The sequence below is a fragment of the Cnephaeus nilssonii genome (genome assembly GCF_951640355.1).
Source record: "Cnephaeus nilssonii genome assembly, chromosome: 14".
Lineage (NCBI taxonomy): Eukaryota > Metazoa > Chordata > Mammalia > Chiroptera > Vespertilionidae > Cnephaeus > Cnephaeus nilssonii.
In genome coordinates this window covers 28,776,098-28,795,922 of record NC_137085.1, presented here as the reverse complement: position 1 = coordinate 28,795,922, position 19,825 = coordinate 28,776,098, and the positions used below count along the sequence as shown (strand labels likewise).

The 19,825-nt window shown below is 43.9% G+C and overlaps 1 protein-coding gene across 1 annotated transcript in view; it reads left to right on the top strand.

Moving 5' to 3' along the window:
* RECK (reversion inducing cysteine rich protein with kazal motifs) overlaps positions 1-17,234 on the top strand; it is a 64,710-nt gene extending 47,476 nt beyond the window's left edge. Inside the window, exons 13-21 of the mRNA XM_079791481.1 lie at positions 1,751-1,891; positions 3,321-3,512; positions 4,433-4,555; positions 7,119-7,290; positions 11,019-11,211; positions 12,415-12,625; positions 13,810-13,883; positions 14,616-14,771; positions 15,687-17,234. Coding sequence (XP_079647607.1) covers positions 1,751-1,891; positions 3,321-3,512; positions 4,433-4,555; positions 7,119-7,290; positions 11,019-11,211; positions 12,415-12,625; positions 13,810-13,883; positions 14,616-14,771; positions 15,687-15,896 — 1,472 coding nt within the window. The 3' untranslated portion in view covers positions 15,897-17,234. The remainder of the gene's footprint in view (positions 1-1,750; positions 1,892-3,320; positions 3,513-4,432; positions 4,556-7,118; positions 7,291-11,018; positions 11,212-12,414; positions 12,626-13,809; positions 13,884-14,615; positions 14,772-15,686) is intronic.
* Positions 17,235-19,825: the final 2,591 nt, after the last annotated feature.

Sequence of the window (19,825 nt, the reverse complement as noted above, 5' to 3'; positions counted from 1 at the left end):
GTCATCTTAAAATATATAAACAGAAGCAATTATCATATCAGACTGAGGAGGTAGTGAGCTGTTGCAATCAGGAATTCTAAGCAGTGAGTCAGGGGCCAACATTCTCAGATAACCAGCTCCATATTATTGCTGTCTCCTTGCCATGATTTACTAGGGAGTGGAATTTCCCCGAGCCAGGCATTGGCTTGACTCACCCACCAAATAGGGAGTAACGAGTGATGGTTTGAGTTAGTACATGAAAATGAAACTTTTTTCTCTGCCAAATACTCCTGCTGAGAGCTAGAAGAAAATGTTAGTATCCCATCGAGGGATCCTGGATCTGAGCTCCCTGGCAGGAGGTGACTGTATGGTGGAAACCAGGGGTAACAAGTATAACGCCTGCACACCAAGGAGTGTGTAGGCTGCCACCAGGGGGCGTTAGTGCCATGAACTGGCCAGAAAGAGTGAATTTAGCTCCTGCTTGGTTTTTCCTGTGTCAGATAGGATTAAGTCCACTGCAAATAACAGAACAACAGATAGAAGTAAAAGAAAGCCCAGAAAGAAATAGTCTAGGGCTGTTATGATGGTTCCATCATCAGGAATCCAGGTTCCTTTTTCTTGCTCCATCATCTTTAGTGCTTGGCTCCCACCATCAAAATTACTTCATGTACTTTATCATCACAACATGGCTACTGGAATTCTCGCCCCCATATCCTAGTGTAAGGGAAAACCACCCCCAATTGTAAGGGAAACTGGGAAAGGTTACCTTTTTGGCTGTGGGCCCATTGCCATCCTAAGTAAAATTGGAGTTCTAGTGAAATATCTGCCATATTTTCTCAAGACCAAAAACTATTTCCCTTAGCTTTTGTGACCAGTATAACAAAAAATGAAAGCATTAGACTAGAATCATAGGCCTCTGTGACTTTGAGCAGATCACATCTTTGTGCCTCAGTTTCCCTATTTATAAAATGATTGGGCTGGATAAGAAACTCCAAGAGCCCTTCTACCTCTATTAGCCTTAAAGTCTGAGTCTGGCCTAAAATCAAGTTAGCAAAGCGAATGTATTCACAACATTTTCTCTCTCTTTCTCTCTCTCTCTTTCCTTATTGTCTGTTTCCTGACCAGACCAGAATATAAACTATGTTCAGGTGTGTCTGTTTTATTCACTACTATATCTCCAGTACCTAGAACCTTGCCAGGCATCCTATATAATAAAAGGCTAATATGCAAATTGACTGAACAGTAGAACGACCAGTCACTATGACATGCACCAACCACCAGGGGGCAGACGCTCAATGCAGGAGCTGCCCCTGGTGGTCAGTGTGCTCCCACAGGGGGAGTGCCACTCAGCCAGAAGCCAGGCTCATGGTTGGGGAGCGCAGTGGTGGTGGCGGGAGCCTCTCCCACCTCCACAGCAGCACTAAGGATGTCCCCTGAGGGGATTGGGCCTAAGTTGTCAGTCGGACATCCCCGAGGGCTTCTGGGAGAGTGCGCAGGCTGGGCTGAGAGACCACCCCCAACCCCCACCCTGAGTGTACCAATTGCACCTGGCCTCTAGTATTATATATACCCAAGTAAACGAATGAATGTATGTTTGTATTAAATTCACAAATGACCAGAAAATCTGGATGTTTTAATAGCTTACTAGAATGGGGCCTTGCTTTATGCTTATCAGCTATCCATTTATTTCAGACATAATTAATTCAGATAAATTATAGACTTCTGCTACTCTTTTGTTTATGTTAAACTGAACTGTGTTTTTTGTTTTCAGGGCCAAGTACTTTAGGTAACATTGTAGAAGAGGTGACTCATCCCTGTAACCCCAATCCTTGCCCTGCTAATGAGCTCTGTGAGGTAAACCGGAAAGGGTGTCCATCTGGAGATCCCTGCCTTCCATACTCTTGTGTTCAGGGTAAGCGGTAGATGGGGGTGGGAGTGTAATGACTATGGGTGTATTGCTGGCATTTCTTTATAGGAGTTATCCTAGAAGATCGCAAGGGACTTTATTTTCTAAATTATGTTTTTCTATAATGTTTGTGGGTTGCCTAGTAAACATGTTGTTTATGTAAGCAGAAAAGGACAAAGACAAATGTAATTTTCAATAGTCATTTAGATTATAAACTAATATTGACCCAAAACCAGGCTCTCATAAAGATTACATAGTTCTTGACAACAGACGGAAAAAGAACTTTGGACCAGCTTTTTGTACTTTGTACTTCATGTTGTAATGTTTGAGAATATGTACTGCATGTTGTTTGTGGCTTTTCTTTTTTTAATATTTAGAGAAAAGGCATTCTCAGTGGGATGTGTAATTACTCCATAAATTTTTATTTTTTTAATCCTCACCCGAGGATATTTTTCCATTGATTTTTTAGAGAGAGTGGAAGAGAGGGAAAGACAGAGAGAAATATCGATATGAGAGAAACACATTAATTGGTTGCCTTCTGCACCAGGGCCTGGGCCAGGGAGGAGCCTGTACCTGAGGTACGTGCCCTTGACCGGAATCAAACCCGGGACCTTTAGGTCCATGGGCCGATGTTCTATCCACTGAGCTAAACCGGCTAGGGCAACTCCATAAATTTAATGTTGTATAGAAATGTATATGACTTTAAGGCTGAAAATTTTTTAGCCCATAGAATTTTGGTAGTCTTTAGCTATTTGTCGGTTCCTTTAAAATATAGTTGGGGCAACATTGTGCTTTCTTTTATTTCCCAGTTGAAAATGTTTCTATATCATGTTAGACTTAACATTTTAAATGTGTGCAAAATAAAAAGGAACAAAAGATAAAATTAAATAAGCATGATGTCTCAAAGGATCATCTATAATATGTGTATAATACCATAATATACCAGCTATAGAGTCATAACAAATCTTGTTAAAATTTGAAATTAATGCTTTTTCCTTAAGTCCAATCAAATATTCAATTATTTTAAGAATTTAAGGTATACTTAACATTCTATCACTAAAAGTTTTCTGACCAAGATTATTCTAAAAATGTTATCAGTTTTTATACTCTATTTTAAAAATATCTGTGATTTTCAAATATCTTTGATAAGCCTCCCAAAATAAAAAAACTGAATATCTTGTAGCAATTTTAAACAAAATATAGCTAACTTTGGAATATAGGTCCTTAATCACCACCATCTCACAGAACATGGAATTTTTGTTTGCAAGAATATCTTTTTGGCCAGTGAATCAAAACAATTACTTACTTTGGTGAAAAAGTCTCTTAATCTTTAATAGACACACAGAACCTATAAAACTTATATGAAGTATATCTAATGCATAAAATAGTATCATAGAACAAGACCATCTCTCTCAGCTAATTTTTGTTTATACAGGTTGCAAATTGGGAGAAGCCTCTGATTTCATCGTCCGTCAAGGGACACTAATCCAAGTGCCATCATCTGCAGGTTCGGAAGTTGGTTGTTATAAAATTTGCTCATGTGGACATAGTGGACTCTTAGAAAACTGCATGGAGATGCATTGTATAGACCTTCAGAAGTCTTGTATTGTTGGAGGAAAAAGAAAAAGTGAGTCTTGAACTGTATTTATTTGTTTTTTGTTTTTAATATGAGATTAGTTATCTTAACATTGTAGGAAGAACATTGAATGGATTCTCACCAAAGTCTACAAATCAGATACTCCAGGGCAGTATTTTTCAAACTATACAAGGACACTAGGACTTCTGATGAATTCTCTTAGAAGCCTCCTCAAGAAGAGACTAAAAGCTAATAATGATTAACACTTATTGAACTCTTAACTGTATGCCATGCACTACGCTAAGTTTTATGTGTGAGATTTTATTTGAAAAAATCGTGCTCTTGGCTTGCAAATTTCTGCCCTAGAGCAATTCAGGTATTCATTTTTAGTCCATATTCTACTTAGCTAAAAAAAAATGTCAATAGGTACTTTGTATCACAGAAAATATCTAAGGATAAACAAATTAATTCCTTTCATAAACTTTAACTGATAAATACCTATTCTATACAAAAGAGCATGCCAGTGCATGTGGAGCTGGGACTGAGAGGAGGGATTGAGGTCATGCTTTCCATGATAAGAGAGGAGAGAATTTGAGCCACAAAAAGTAGCAAACCAAGCACTCTTCAAGAAGCTAGTTATTTCTGCCAGGGCATTGGGAGAATCTGTGGTCCAAAGGTGGCATCAGGGCTGGTCCTGGAGAGATGAGTGAAGTTCCAGAAGGAGGAGAGCATTTGAGGCAAAAGAGCAGCCAGAAACATTCTCAGAGAATAGGGAGCAGTCTGGTGAGGCCAGCCCCTTAGGGCTTTGGGGGATAGGGTGGGGGAGAAATACACAAATATAAATATACAGATTAACTCCCTAATTGTATATTCAGAAGTCAATTCAAGAACTTCTATTTTTAAACTATTAAACTTTAGATTTATGATTATTTATAAATGCATGATATGGAACAACATTGTATTTCTCTCAGGTCATGGAACATCCTTTAATATCGACTGCAATGTTTGTTCTTGTTTTGCTGGCAATTTGGTGTGCTCTACCCGCCTGTGCCTCAGTGAACACAGTTCAGAAGATGACCGTCGCACCTTCACAGGTAACCGTGATCACTCAGAGCTGTCCTCAGCAGGCCAGCATCCCTTTGTACCCATTTTTCCTTCCGGCAGCTTCTCTGGTCTTGCCTTAATTGCAAAAGTACACAGTGAAATGAGTGCATAATCTTTATATATGAGAGCAAGATACTTTCCCTCTCTGGATCTGTTTCCTCCTCTATGGATTGAAGGCATTGAACGGAATGGTTTCTTAGGGCCCTTCCAGCACTAATATTCTGGAATTTCATGCAAAAAGAACAGGGTCAGTGATTGGGATGGTTTTAGTTAAATGGAACTTTTCTACCTGCTAAAATACCCCATTTACCCCTGCAAGTATGGTCATGATCTAAAATGCCTGTGTATTTTCTATGTTTGTTTCTGTTCTCACTAGAGGCCCGGTGCACAAATTTGTGTATGGGTGGGGTCCAGCTGGCCTGCCCTGATGGGGGCCATTGGGGCCAGGCTGGCGGGGGGGGGAGGGGGGACGCGGGAGGTTGGCCGGCTGGCCCTGCGCCTGATTGGGGGAGAGGGGCCGATTGGGGCTTGGCCAGCCAAGGTGGGGGGGCCAATTTGGGGCAGGGCCAGTTGCGAGGGGGTGCCGAGGGAGATTGGGGGTGCCGATCAGGGCTCCAATCAGGATGGTTGGCCACTGTAGTCCATGTCATAGCAACTGGTTGTTTTGGTTGTTCTGGTCGTTTGGCTTTTATATATATAGATGCTTTTCTCACCCCCCCCCCTTTTTTTAAAATATATTTATATTGATTTCAGAGAGTAAGGGAGAGGGAGAAATAGAAACATCAATTAGGAGAGAGAATCATTGATCAGCTGCCTCCCACTGGAGATCGAGCCTGAAACCCGGTCATGTACCCTGACCAGGAATCAAACCATGACTTCCTGGTTCATAGGTTGTTGCTCAACTACTGAGCAACACCAGCCAGGCTCACCACTTTATTCCATGACCTACCTTAGTTTGGCCCACTGGTTCATATAAGGTAGAGACCCCTATAAACTAAGCTATAAGTAGGAAAAGTAAAGACTTTCTCCCAACCTGGTGTATAAAATCTAGAATTTAGATGTTTGAAATCTGGCTTGGGGGATTTCTGGCAAGTTAAAGGGTAATACCAAAAACAAGACAGAAGGCTGTAAACTCCTCACATGGGTTCTTTCCACTTGTTTCCTTAGGGGTTTCTCCAAGAAGGTAACCTGGAAAATTATTTTAATTTTGAGATAAGAATTTTTCTGAACAATCAATTAAGAATACTACTTTCTTGACTTTCCTATGTTTTCTGCTACTGGAATGCTCACATCAGCTACAGTAGGTGAAAATGTTGGTGAGATGAGATGCTCTTTTCTTGAGATGAAGCTGCAGTTGTCAACAGCAGCAGCACAGTCTGTTGGCCTTTGCTCTTTCCCAGATCTGAAATACCGCTGGTTCTGGGTAAAGAGGAACCAGGTGGTTGTCCTTGTCTGGTTTCATACTGCTTACAGCAGTTTGATTTTTCTTTCCCTGGCATGGGGTCGGGGAGAACAGGATAGGGTTTACCTACATTGTGTCTCCAGCACTTTGGAAATAAGAAGTGAACAGGAGGCTGATGGGGAAGTATAGGCAAGATGAACTCCACCCCATCCTCTATCAACCCTAATAAGCATCAGCCCTCACTGCTAATTGTTGTTCTTTATTCATTATTATCCTTTATCTGCTCTGCTCTGCTGAGGATAATAATTCTGCTTAGAAAAACCATGAAACTTCCATAGGAATGAAGAGTGAACTAAGGATTTAGCTGGAAGACTTTTATTTATTTATTTATGTATGTATGTATGTATGTATGTATGTATGTATGTATGTATGTATTTGCTTATATCTAAATGATTTTGAAAGATGGACTTTACAATTAGCAGGACCCCTTTCCCTGCAGCCCCTCATGTCCTGGGATAAATTAAGTTAATGACTAATGACTATTTAGCTAGCAGACTCTCAGGAGGAGATTTTACTGGCCCCAAAATGTACATTTCTTGGTACCCAGATAGTGTTCCAGTCCAAACATGACTCAGAGAGAGAGACATTAATAAAAATTCTTAAGCCTCAAAACTACAATAATTTCCCGACTTACCTTGTTCTCCTCCTTCCGGAAGGAGATGGGAAGAACCTATGTGACTAGTTATAACCTTTTCTACTTTGTCTTGTTTTTTGTACTTGTTGGTCCATATTCTGCTTACCTAAAATCTAAGGTGGGTACATTCCAGAAATCCCCCAACCCAGACTTTAAACTTCTAAATTCTAGATTTTATATTCCAGATTGGGAGGAACATTCTTTACTTTTTCAACCTATACCTTTGTTTATAGGGGTCTCTAACCCTGGCATCAAAGTCTTGGGGCCCTCAATTATCTGGCAATAAATGGTACAAAGGAAAGCCATTATTCAGCAAATGGCTTCTCAGAGCCTGCTGCCTTTCAATCTATCTTCACATGAGACCTCTGCATGATTGTTAGTGGTTTGTCTTCCTGAGGAAAAGTCAGGGAAAGGGGAATAGGCAAGTACACATCTTGAGACTGTTTCTTCTCTTCAGGACTGCCCTGTAACTGTGCAGACCAGTTTGTCCCCGTGTGTGGGCAGAATGGACGCACCTACCCCAGTGCGTGCATTGCTCGCTGTGTGGGCCTCCAAGACCAGCAGTTTGAGTTCGGGTCGTGCATCTCAAAGGACCCATGTAATCCTAACCCCTGCCCAAAAAACCAAAGGTAAGTCAAATGGCTCCTCATCCTTGTAACTGAAGACAAGCACTTACTAAGAATCTAGTATGTACAGACAGTGAGAATACAAGGATGAATTCAGAAGGTCTCTGCCCTGGTTGGAGTCATGGAAAGCTGGTTGGTAACATGCTGTGTGACTGGGGGCCTGGGAGGGGAGCAGCTGGGGCAGCCTGGGGGCGGGCGGGGGGGCAAGAAAGCCTATACGATGTGACATTCGTCTGGAAAGATGAGTGGGACATTGCGGGCAAGGTTTACAGTGTTGGTGGTGAAGGCAGAGAGAGCAAAGGTCCTGACTGCTGGAAATGAGGAGATAGCACAGTATATGCTGGGAGCTATAGCAACAGTTTTGTAAAAACTGAAACAAAGTGTGAGGCAAGGAGGGGTAACATGAGACGAGAGAAATGAATGTATTCTAATTATTAGCTATTTATGCCCGATAATAATGGGAAATTTTCTTTTACTTACCTACCTCCATTTTAAGAACTGAATGTGAGAAATCAACTTCATTATTATTTGAAATTATTTGTTTAGGGGCCCCTTTCTCTGCAGTTTTCTCATGAGTTCAGGGTGTAGTTGACCTACCCTTCATGGATTTCTGTATGTGGTGGCCACAGGGCAAGTGTCCTGCTGACTCTGAGATTGCAGCCTTCTAGAACTGGGTCTCACTGGCCACCTCATGGACCTGGGCCGGGCACATCCCAGTGCCACAGTCCTTTCCTCACGAAGGACTTTGTGGGAAATAAGCAATTGCCTCTCTCCATCCTTAAAACTGTGCAGTATGGAGGGAGAGGAAGGTTTTCTGATGTGTTAAAAGAAATAGCAAAGAGAATTGGTTGCCCATCTGGCAAAGTTTATACCATGAAAACTAAGGCCATAAAGTTCCTATGGAATGAAGACAGGGTGCTAAAAAAAAAAAAAGATAAAGAAATAAGCCAAAAGGATAATATAGTTGTGTTGGGAGGTAGACTTGAGGGTTGTTTTGTATTTGCTTATTTGTTTTCCTTTATTTGCTAATCTTTCTAATAGATAGTCTTGGTTTTATAATAAAAAAAATGTATAAAATCTCAAAGTGGGATTCCTTTCTGAGTATAATACAAAATCAACATAAAAGATTGAAAAATGCAGCTCTATGAAAATGAAAATGTTCTTCATGGACACAGACAAATAACAAACGGAAGAATATCACAGAGAAAGGCTGATGTCCTTATAATATAAGAGTCCCTGCAAATCAATATGAAAAAGATCAACAGTCTAATATAAAAACGGGCAAAGAGTGATAACCTAATAGAAAAATGGACCAAGGACATAAACATAGAAAAAGAAATAACAAATAGTTCTTAAACACTTGAAAAGGTGCCAGGTAGCTCAGTTGGTTAGTGTTGTCCGAAGTTTGAAATACACATGCTCTTTGAATCAGCATGTCCCGATACACCAAGGTTGCGGGTTTGATCCCGGTCAGGGCATACAAGAATCAACCAATGAATGCGTAAATAAGTGGAACAACAAATCTCTCTATCTCTCTCTTCCCTTCCTCTCTCTCTCTCAAATCAATAAATAAAAATAAAAAAGAAAAGATGCTTTTAATAGTTAGGGTGAGTACCTCTAGCTACTGTATACAAACCCCTAAATATCATTACTTTAACATAACAGAAGTTCAAATACAGTCCATTTGGATGTTCAGCAGGTGACTTTCCACATGGTGACTCAGAGACTTAGGATCCTTCCATCTAGTGACTGCCAGCTCTGACCTCCAGCCTCCTAGTCCTCCTCTGTATCTTCTGCATCAAGCCAGCAGATGAGAGAAGGGAGGTGATGGAGATTGCTCCTGAGAAGCTTTTATGGGCCAGGTTTAAAAGTGGCATTCATCTCTACTTCCAGCCACATTCCATTGTCTAGAACTTAGTCACTTGGCCACAACTGCCTGCCAGGGAGACTAGGAAACGTAATCTAGATGTGTGCCCAGGAAGAAAATTAAATGAATTTGATGAATGTCTACTAATCTACCAAAATGCTTAACCTTCCTCATATTAAGCGAAATGTAAATTAAATTAAAACTCCAAGGTGTGCCATTTTCCATCTACCAGACTGACAAAGATAAAAAGTTTGATAACATAATGTAGAGAAACAGGCGCTCCCATACAGGAGCGGGTTAGAAGGAAGATTGGTATGTCCTCTATGGAGGACAGTTTGGCCAAGTCTGCCAAAGTCTGCAATACACATGCTCTTTAAATCAGCTTATCTAAATGCTTATACTTACATAACCTATCTCTAGAAGAATAAATAAGGAATGTAGTAATAGTGTTTGCTGCTGGTGAAGGGAACTCAGTGACTGGGACACAAAAATAGGAGAGAGACTTATTTTTCACTATATACCATTTCACACTTTTTCAGTTTCACCATGGGCTTGTATTATCTGTTCAAAAAATAATTGTTTAAAAAAATAAAAAGTATTCCTTCATAAAGTATGTACTGATGTACCAGGCATATTCCCCAGGTCACAACAGTTAGCAAGACAGTAACCCATGTTTAATTTACCCCCCAGTTCTCAACTTTTCCTATTGGTCCGGAAAGTCATTCGGCTGTCTGGTCTAATTAGCATATTACGCTTTTATTATTATAGATACTCGATTGAAAAGTTTTTCTTTGTAAAATTACCAATTTTCTCCTGATAGTCTTGGTTCTCATTCCTTCCATGTTAATAAGTGATTAAGTTCTAAATATTCTTTGCCATTATTTCCCTTCAAATATCTTAAATTTCCATAACTGCACACAATCTAATTTTAGATGAGAAAAGACAACCATACATAGTAGTAGTGATGGTGATGGTGGTAGTTTCAGTGCAGGAGGCTCATCCCTAAAAAGGATAGAAGTAATTTCCTTTGAAATTAAATAATGCTGGCTACTATAATCTTCTTTGTTTTACAGACTAATATTTGTATGTCCTGTTACTTCAAAGACCCAGTGAAAGCTAAACGTTTTATCTTCCTGTAGAAAGTTATAAATACTCTTTATAGAAATGAGGAAAGCAGGAAAGTCTAAAGAAGAAAAGAATCATCATCCCTAATCCTTCTTAGTTCAGGAGTTGAGAATGAAGCAAGGTCCAGATGTTTCTAGGAAAACCCAGCTTCATGGAGTGACGTTCTCTCAGTGACTCGCAACCAGCCAGCATCAGGTCCTCAGCTCGTAAGCACAGAAACCTGAATTTTTCAGCACACATTGTGAAGCCTTCTCTAAGACAGACTGATATTAGCCAAGCTAAAAATTAAGTCCCTGAAAATGCTTCATTTATTATTGACTACAAGGCTGCTAGCATCAGCCCCACTTGATGGCCTCAGGTCAGGCCATTCCTACCTGTGCATTCTTCGCTCCTGCCCTCCTCAGCATCACAGTCTCGAGCATCACACCTTTGCAAATGCTGCTTCCTCAGCCTTCAGGCCAGTGCTTATCCTCCAGGTGCCAGCCAGGGACAGCCACCCCATGCTTTCTCCAGGCTCCCCGTCAGGATGACTGATTCCCATTAGCGTTGGTGTGTGATTTTCTCCCTGATAGCTACTCTGTGAGTGCCTGCCTCTCCTGCTCTCCCTAAGCTCTTGGGGATAGGAAGTGTTTTCCGTTTCTCTCGTGCTCTCCTCGACCTCCTCCTGTGCCTTGTCAGTACTCTGCCGCTCCCTCCCCATAGTCCTTCCTGACTCCTGGTGCACATTTGTGTTTTTCAGATGCATACCCAGACCACAAGTCTGCCTGACGACTTTTGACAAATTTGGGTGTAGCCAATTCGAGTGTTTGCCACGACAGCTCAGCTGCGACCAGGTCCGAGATCCTGTTTGTGACACAAACCACATGGAGCACAGCAATCTCTGCACTTTGTACCAGCGAGGGAAGAGCCTCCTGTACAAAGGCCCATGCCAGGTACAGGTGGATAGCTGACAAGCCCACGTACCAGAGCATTAAACTGGCTTAAGGTCTTCTACAGGTGAATCAGCAGTAAGACCACTCGAGGGTCTTCTATGAACCCTGTCCCATCCAGAGAACTCGGCCCTCTACTAAAAGGAACCATCCCAAGACGGGCTTTTTCTCCCAACTCCGGAGGACTTCCTTGCTAGTGTGTGTACCTTTGCCCAGCTAGTGTACAAGCAAGAAAAGAGAGTGGCTTCTTATAGGAAAAGAATTTAAAGTTTCACACCCCCGGCACGAGTCAGCATCATTTTCACTTTCCGTAGTTCTGTGGGCCCTTACTCGAAAAAAATCAGGAAGAATGGGCATTAAAACAACCAAGAAAATAGTTCTTTTCTAAACACTCTTCCATGAAGTCCCTACCACATCACTGAAATTAATCAAAAATTTCTCTAAGACAGCGTCTTTTTATATCAGTGTATCCTTGTGTCTTGTAAGGTTGTGGAATCTGTATTCATGTTTTAAGAATAACCTCAAGGACAACCCTGCTGAGGCTTCCCACACACACCACTGATCTGTGCACTGGCCCCCTCCCCGGGAATCCTCTGCCCACAGCCGGCTAACGCCTGGCATGATTGCTGCTCATTCCTGGTCTTCATTGTCAGGAAAATCCCTTCCTCAGTTTGTCTCCCCAGGGAGCTTGTGTTCTGACACCTGCTATTGAATTCCCAGTCTTCTCTTCTCTTGTGCCCTCTTCCTGGCTATTTTTCTCTCACAGAGTCCTCACCTGCTGATGGGTCTCGAGTCTCTCTGCCCCACGGATCTCTCCATTCTTCCTCTCCTTACCCCTTACCCAAGTGTGAAATGATAAAGCCTCCACATTTGCATGAAGATGGATTTTGTTTTCTCCAAACAGGCACTTCTAGAATGGTAGAAGTCTGAGGGAGTGGGAGTTTTATCTCATATTGGTTCACATGAGTGAGCACCAAGCCCCAGAACAGCTGAGAACAGTCATCTCTTCAGTTCATTTTGGGACAGAGCCCGCTTGTCCCCCTCCACCATGTGTAGCCCACCTCAGGAGCTAAATTAAGAGGGTCCCCAGAACTTATATCTGCATCTTTTCTCCTTCCTGAAAGTAGGGAGACCTACTATGTGGTCTTGGTCAGGAAAAGTGCACCATACAGGTTTCCAGGCTAAGTGTGATTTATTTGCCCTCAGCCCTTCTGCAGAGCCACGGAGCCCGTCTGTGGGCACAATGGGGAGACCTACAGTAGCGTTTGCGCAGCCTATTCGGACCGCGTGGCAGTCGATTACTATGGGCCCTGCCAGGCCGTCGGCGTCCTCTCAGAGCACAGTTCTGTCACCGAGTGTGCTGCTGTGAGGTGTCCTTCGCTCTCGGCAGCTGAGTGCAAACCCATCGTCCCACCTGGTATGTGGGGTGGGGCAGGGGTGGGATTGGGAAGCCTTGATTATCTGCCTCCAGACAGTGAGTCCCTGAGGAGAGTCACTAGCTTATTTAAAATTTTCAAAAAATCTTAACTCTACCTGATACTGATTGTGGATTACCTTAGACACCATCTGGTCCAGTGGTTTTAAAACAATATGGCAAACTTTTTTCAAGCAAAATCTTATACCAAACACCTATATGTAAACAGATAAAGCAGTATTTAATTACTAAAATTATGATTATTAGTTCAAATGTATGTTTACTTTAAAAATTATATATTACCATAAAGTTAATGAACAAAGAATTAGTAATTAACAAATGAATAATTGAAGTAGTTTTGATGAACACAAACATTCGAAATTGAGAGAAGGCCTAGCCCACGTGATTCAGGATAAAAACAGAAGACAGTTGTCTCAGATTGGCCTTAGGACCCAATTTAGTTGTTTTAGTTGCATATAATGGAGGAAGTCTTGTAAAAAGACTATTATAAGCGATAACAGTTTTCTTAAATAGCTTACCTTACAGTCTCTTACTCTTCAGTTAAACAGAGCAGGCGGAAGAGACTGTATCCCAAGTCAGAACACTTTAGTGCAGAGACTAACAAGTCCATTCCTCCACCCATGAATTCACCAATTGTTTTTTGAGCTTCCACTATGTGTCAGGTACTCTCCTAGGCACTGGGGGCTCAGCAGTGAGTACACCAAAGCCCCTTCCTCCTGGAGACCTTGTTCTGATATTTTGCTGTGTTTTTTTTTAACAGTTTAAAATAATTTTTAAAGTTATATTAGAGTTAAACACCCATGGAATCCCTGAAGTACCTGCTCCCTTGTTTTGCCGGTAAAAATCAAAAGCCCAGGAGAGCACTTGCCCGGGGTCACAGTGAGGTTGAGGCGAGGCAGGTCTAGGCTTCGTGTCTCTCGCTGTGCTGCCTCACACCACAGCACCTCACCCTGAGAAGTGGTAAAGGGTGAAGCAGGGATGGAGGAAGGATTTGGGTAAATGTATAGATTGTAAGACCCCAGGTTGGTCAGGGGACCTAAAGTGCAGTCTTCAGGGAGGCCAGCTGTAACTCTCCTAGCACAAAGCGGAGGGTTGGTCATGTCACCAGCTGTTTTGTGTTCTTGTTTCTAATTCTGACCACATATGATATGGTTTCTGTTGCACAGGTGCTTGTTGCCCATTATGTGCTGGGATGTTAAGAGTTTTATTTGACAAAGAAAAACTGGATACAATTGCCAAGGTAAATTGCTTTATATGCTAGGTGGAGACCTTATTGGTAAACCGCAGTAATCCTACTGAGTAGAGTGTGTTGTCCCATTTATAGATGAAGAGACTAATTGCAGAGGAGCAGCTTGCCCGAGGCCGTTCAGCTCTTAAGCGGTAGAAGGAGGGTTTGAACTCCAGCTGTCTGGCTCCCGATCCAGGCTCCTTTCCTCCACACCCTGGCTGGGTGGCGACCTTGCTCTGTGCAGCACAGCCCGAGCCTTTCTAGGAAAGGTCCCCTCCTGGCACAGGAAGCGGGTGAGGGCTAGAGGCAAAACCAAGCAGCCAGAGACTGGTAGATGCCAGAGGGTTTCAGGGTTGCCTGCCCTCACACAGCCCATTCCTCTGTGGGCTGCTTCCAGAGCCAGCCACCGCCCCATGAGGGTTTTGCCTCTTTTCCTTTTCTGTGTCATCGCTTTTACTGCCCACTGGTGTGGAGACAGCGCTCCCAGACATGTAGCAGCCGGTACCTGACACCACCTCGAAAATTACCCCCGTGTCCCCATTATCCTCAGATCAGTGCTTCTGGTGAGAGTGCTTAGTTTAGCTGTAGAGCTCCATGTCAGGCAAAACCCCATTGGCATCCACTTTAAATCCAGCTGGCAGGGCCCTGCACTCACAGGCTCCTTGGCCAAAACAGCCTCCTTGGCTTAGGCCGTAATGAGGAATTCTTTTTTTCTGATCATAGAAAGTTATTTTCTTTTTCTAGGTAACGAACAAAAAGCCAATAACAGTTCTGGACATACTTCAGAAAATCCGCATGCATGTGTCCGTCCCACAGTGTGACGTATTTGGATACTTCAGCATTGAATCCGAAATAGTGATCCTGATCATTCCTGTCGATCATTATCCAAAAGCTCTGCAGGTGGGCTTCAGCATACAGTTGTGCAGCATCTTGTCAACTTCAAGTTTGGTGGACTTGGCACGGGGTGGGCAAGGACCAGCATGGGGGAGGATCGGGTGGCGAGGAAATGGCATTTCGGCAGGGCAGGAGGGAGAAGCTGGGCGTCTCTGAGGGACAGAGCTGCACCCGCGAGCACTGTGCCAGGTGATGGGCCAGGTCCACACTGGACAGCAGGATGCTGAGTGGGGGAGGGGAGAGGTGGAGATGCTGTCACCCTAAGTGTGGACGGATGGAATGCATCTGCTCATCCTGCAGACAGGCAGCTGGGCCAGGGAGGCAAGGGAGTGACAGGTCGCACAGTGACAAAGCGGGACAGACTCCTGTCTCCTGCGTCTGTGCTCCCGCCGGGGAGGAGGAGCCCACTGGAGCTGGTCTCGTGGGCCCCAGTTTTCCTTCCCCACAATATCGAGGTGAACCTCACTCACATAGACCCCCAAGTTTCAGCACCAAAATAGTGAGGGCCCAAGCGAAGGAGGGAATGCAAGCGGCCTCTAAACTGCCATCATTAGAAAGCTCGTTCAGTCTAATTGCTTGCCTCTAATTGCTCCTTCAGTCTAATTGATGTGTGAACAGGCATGAAAGTCCGTTCCCTATGACTGTGTTTAACCATGTAAAGCTAATGTCTGAATGTGGGTAAGCAGTGACAGTGGATAAGAAAGGACAGTGGCATTGTGCATCCTTTCATTTCTGATTTGATTTCCATTGATGCTGTTATTATTTATGTAATAAATTAAGACTATAATTAAAGGCTTCTTTGGCTAAGAAAAAGACAAAGTGAAAGCATATTCCCTATGTGGGAGTAGATGTGGAATTTGACTTGACCTTTTCCTGGGTTCTGTGGTTTTATGTTAAAAGAATATGATTTTCCTCTCCCAGATTGAGGCCTGCAATAAAGAAGCCGAGAAGATTGAATCCCTTATCAACTCCGACAGCCCTACCCTGGCATCCCACGTCCCTCTCTCTGCCCTCATCATTTCTCAGGTGCAGGTCTCCAGCAGCGTGCCATCGGCCGGGGTCCTGGCCGGAGCTCCCTGCCACTCCTGCCTCTTCCTCCTCACCCTGGGCTTCGCCTTGCACATAGCCTAGGCACATAGCTGACTGCCCATGAAACGTGCAGAATGTTCCTAATGCAGGTTCAAAGTTGAAGAATGGCCAGGTCAAAGCATTCATCACCTCTGTTCACCACACAGTATTTTCTTTTTAAATCTGCCAATATTAGTAGGGGTTTTGTTTTGTTTTTATAAATGTTAAAAAATTTTCCTCCAAATACTAATGAAAAGAGGATGTTTCTTCTGGTGGATCACTGCCTTCCAATTTACAGGTTGCTCATTAGGTGGGTCCCTCACTCTAAAACATGCTCAGTGTCACTGATGAATGAGATGATCACTTTTTAGAAAGATAACTCACTCGGCTGTGGGCTTTGTATCACAGGAACTTCATTTTAGAGTTCCTGTAAGTGTTAAGGGGCCCCTAGTGTTTGTGTGTTTGTTTACAGACAATTACCTACTCTGTGTAGAAGCTGGAGGCACAGTGAAGAGCCCCTGCATTAAAGTATGAAACGGAGATAAAGCATCTTTGGAACTATCATGTAGATCATCAGGCAACCTTAACTTACAGCTTTAATTTAGGAACCCCTCTATTGTGATAATCAAAAGCAAGCTAACTAAATAGAATTCACAGTCTCAGTGGTTACAAGCGTGTGTCTGTGACTTTGATGAAAGGGAGAAGTTCTATCGCATCAAAGCATCTTGCATTGTGCATCTTTATGTTAACCAGATGTATATTCTTCAGTATTCATCGAGGTAAATTTAGAGTTTTTAAACATCAATCTTTAAACCAATTGCTGCTACTTAAATAATTGCCAAAAATGAAATAATTAGTAGTTCATGTAAATAATACATGATTTTCCTATTTTATTATGAAGAAGGTGAATAGCCATATTTGTAAAGTGACAATCATGTGTATTAACCCAGTACTTTCCGTTTTGAAGACACGTTTGCGTTTGTGGCATGCACAATGTAGATATGTGTTCTGTCTGACTTTTCTGATATAAAATTATAAAGAATTATGGTTTATATATTTAAAATGTCAATCTAAATGTTAAAATGTTTGCATGTTGTCTAAGAAAGTGAATACTTTGAATGTGTTTCACAGTTTGAAATAAGCTATTCAGTGTAATACTTTTTTGTATGCACATAAACTTAGATTTTACATGAAGTATTTTTCAGTATTATATGTACCCTCTGAAATATATAAGGATATGCTTATTATACCAAAATGTTGTTTAAAAGTGGGCACTTAAGCTTTCAGGATATCTCAATGCCAATGTAGCATGTTCGTTGCAATTGCTTTTTCTATATAAATGTCTTCAATGCAATATATTGGAAAACTTTTATATTTTAATAAAAATGATTTTTATATGGTTATGTGTGTACGTCCAGGCAATGTGGACATTTAAAATGAAGCCATTTCTCACTCTTGGGTGAGCTGTGTCGTTTGCTCTGGACTCTACCGAGGACAGGTCAGCTGAGCCAGGCTGGTGCCGGGCCTCCCCTGGGCTGGTCCCCTCCCTCAGGGGTAGCCTGGGTCTGTTTCAGCTCCACTGTGGGAAGAAAGTCACACCTGCCAGCAACACTAATGACCTTGGAACAAAATCCATAGAAAACATATTTTCCTTCGTTTGATTTAATTAATGATTTTCCTTCAGCCACAGGCTCCTGGAAGTCACCCTCCCACACTCCCACAGGGGCCGCTCTATTTCTCAAAGGGACCTGAGGCTCAGCCCCGAGCCTTCCCCCTCTCTCAGCTGCTGAAGGGGCTTGAGCGAGGGGGAAGGGGAAACAGAGGGAAATTCCTTTCCCCAACCCAACAATCCTGAAGCTGGAGGGCTAGGTTCCACTTCGTCCCTCGAGGGAACCAGGCCCAGAGAGCAGTGAGTAGGGCAGAGCCAACACCTGCAGCCAGGTCTGGACTTTCCTTGGCACGGGCAGCTGGGCAGGGCGAGTGCTTCTCAGGGATGGAGCCAGCCTTGCCAGAGAGCCCCAGGGGTCAGCCGAGGGGAATAGGCTCAGCAGACCGACAAGGCAGGCTTGCTGGGTGGGGTCTGACTATCAGCAGGACCAAAGAGCAACAGGAATCATAAAAGTCATTGATCAGCTCTCCAGCACTTTCGTTGACACGGCGCGTTTCACCTTGTCCTCTCACTGGCCCAGAGAGAACAAATGCCAAGTCTAAGGTCGAGTTGAGTTCTCAGGAAGGTAGGCTGGTGAGGGTAAGGATGAGGCAGGAATCCTTCACACCACACGGGAAGTTTGTTAACACCCTTGCCACGCCTCCACCTTCTCTCCTTTTTTCCAAAACTATTGTTTTCTCATAAAAACAACATGTGCATTCCCCAAAATACCTGGAAACATAAGCAAAGAATAAAGTCACCCACAGTGCACCTGACTCTACCAGTGGGTGCAGAATCCTGAGAGCGGGCCCTGTGCAGTAATTTCTGCATTCATTGGGACAGGGCCCCTCTGTCTGTGTGGAGCAGTACTTGCCTCGAGCCCTGTGAGGGGAAGCTCAGGAACACGGTTTCATGTTTGGGATGGCCTCTGCTGGGTGGCACGTGCCTGCCTAACGACTCACAGGTGGAAGCCCCACCTTGGCCAGAATCTCACCAGGTAATCAGGCGAAGCTCAGCCTCACCTGTTACCCCAGACCACGCTCCCTCCCAGTTCCGCTGGAGACGTGAGCAGTCAGGCAAGCGTTTATTTTGCTCAGAGTCTGACAGGGAAATAGGTGGGCCACCCAAATTAGGATAATTCGAGGGAGGCTTACTAACGAGACTAATTACATGGGTATGAGCAGGTGTAAGAAAGCACAGGGAGTGTGCCGGGCATGAGCTCCCCTAAGCCCAAAGGGGTGAGGTGAGGTGCTGCGTGGAGCCGGCATGTCCCCCCTCTCTCCTCCCTCGGTCTCGTCCCACCGCTGAAGCCAGTCGGAAACCAGAGGAAAAGGGAACCTGTTGCAGTAACCTTGCAGGTCAGCCTTCTGGGCCGAGAGCAGGGTGGAGAGGCAATTTAGGGAAGGAAGTGGAGCAAAAAGAAGATGCCAGCACAGCAGGCCAGGGCAGTGCCAAGTCAGAGGGCCAGGAGATGGAAGGTCATCCCCGCGCACGGCCCAAGGTGGGGAAGGCCTCTTGCGTTAAACTTTGGGAGATGCTCCACTGAACACGCCTTCCTTCCGGACCTCCCTCAGCCTCCTTCTCTGCCAGGCCTGCTCCAGGCCCCCATTGCCAGTCTCTCCCAGCTCCCTGAGGATCCTCACCCTCCAAACCTAGAGAAGGAGCCCTCCCGTTCCCGAGTCACACAGACGTGGCCAGCGCTTCAGACCAGAGCAGGACGCCAGGCTGCCCGCTGAGGCTGTGGCAGGAGCCTCTTCCGTTCCGGCTCGGCTGGCTCTGAAATGCAGGACCAGCCTCTGGCCCAAGAGTGGGCAAGGCGGGCGCTGTGGATCCAGACCACCTTCCCCACCAGCAAGGACAGCACCCCTCATCACGGTGAGTGCTCCTTTACTTCCTAAAGCCGCCCAGGCTGACACGCGAGGAGGAAGGGATAGCATGCTTAGAATAGAATACATTTGGTGCCAAAACCGGTTTGGCTCAGTGGATAGAGCGTTGGCCTGCGAGGTGAAAGGTCCCAGGTTTGATTCCGGTCAAGGGCATGTACCTTGGTTGCGGGCACATCCCCGGTGGGGGGTGTGCAGGAGGCAGCTGGTCGATGCATCGATGTTTCTAGCTTTCTATCCCTCTCCCTTCCTCTCTGTAAAAAATCAATAAAATATTTTTTAAAAAAAGAATACATTTGGCTATGTGTCTAGACTAGAGAAATGAATCTGTACTTGGTTGCTTTTAAAATGGGTTGTTGTTGCTATTGTCAGTATTTTCCCAATATTATCGTCTAACTGGTTATTGATGCTATGTGGGAAAAAGTTATTGATTTTTTTAAATATTTTTCTTGGGTCTGGCT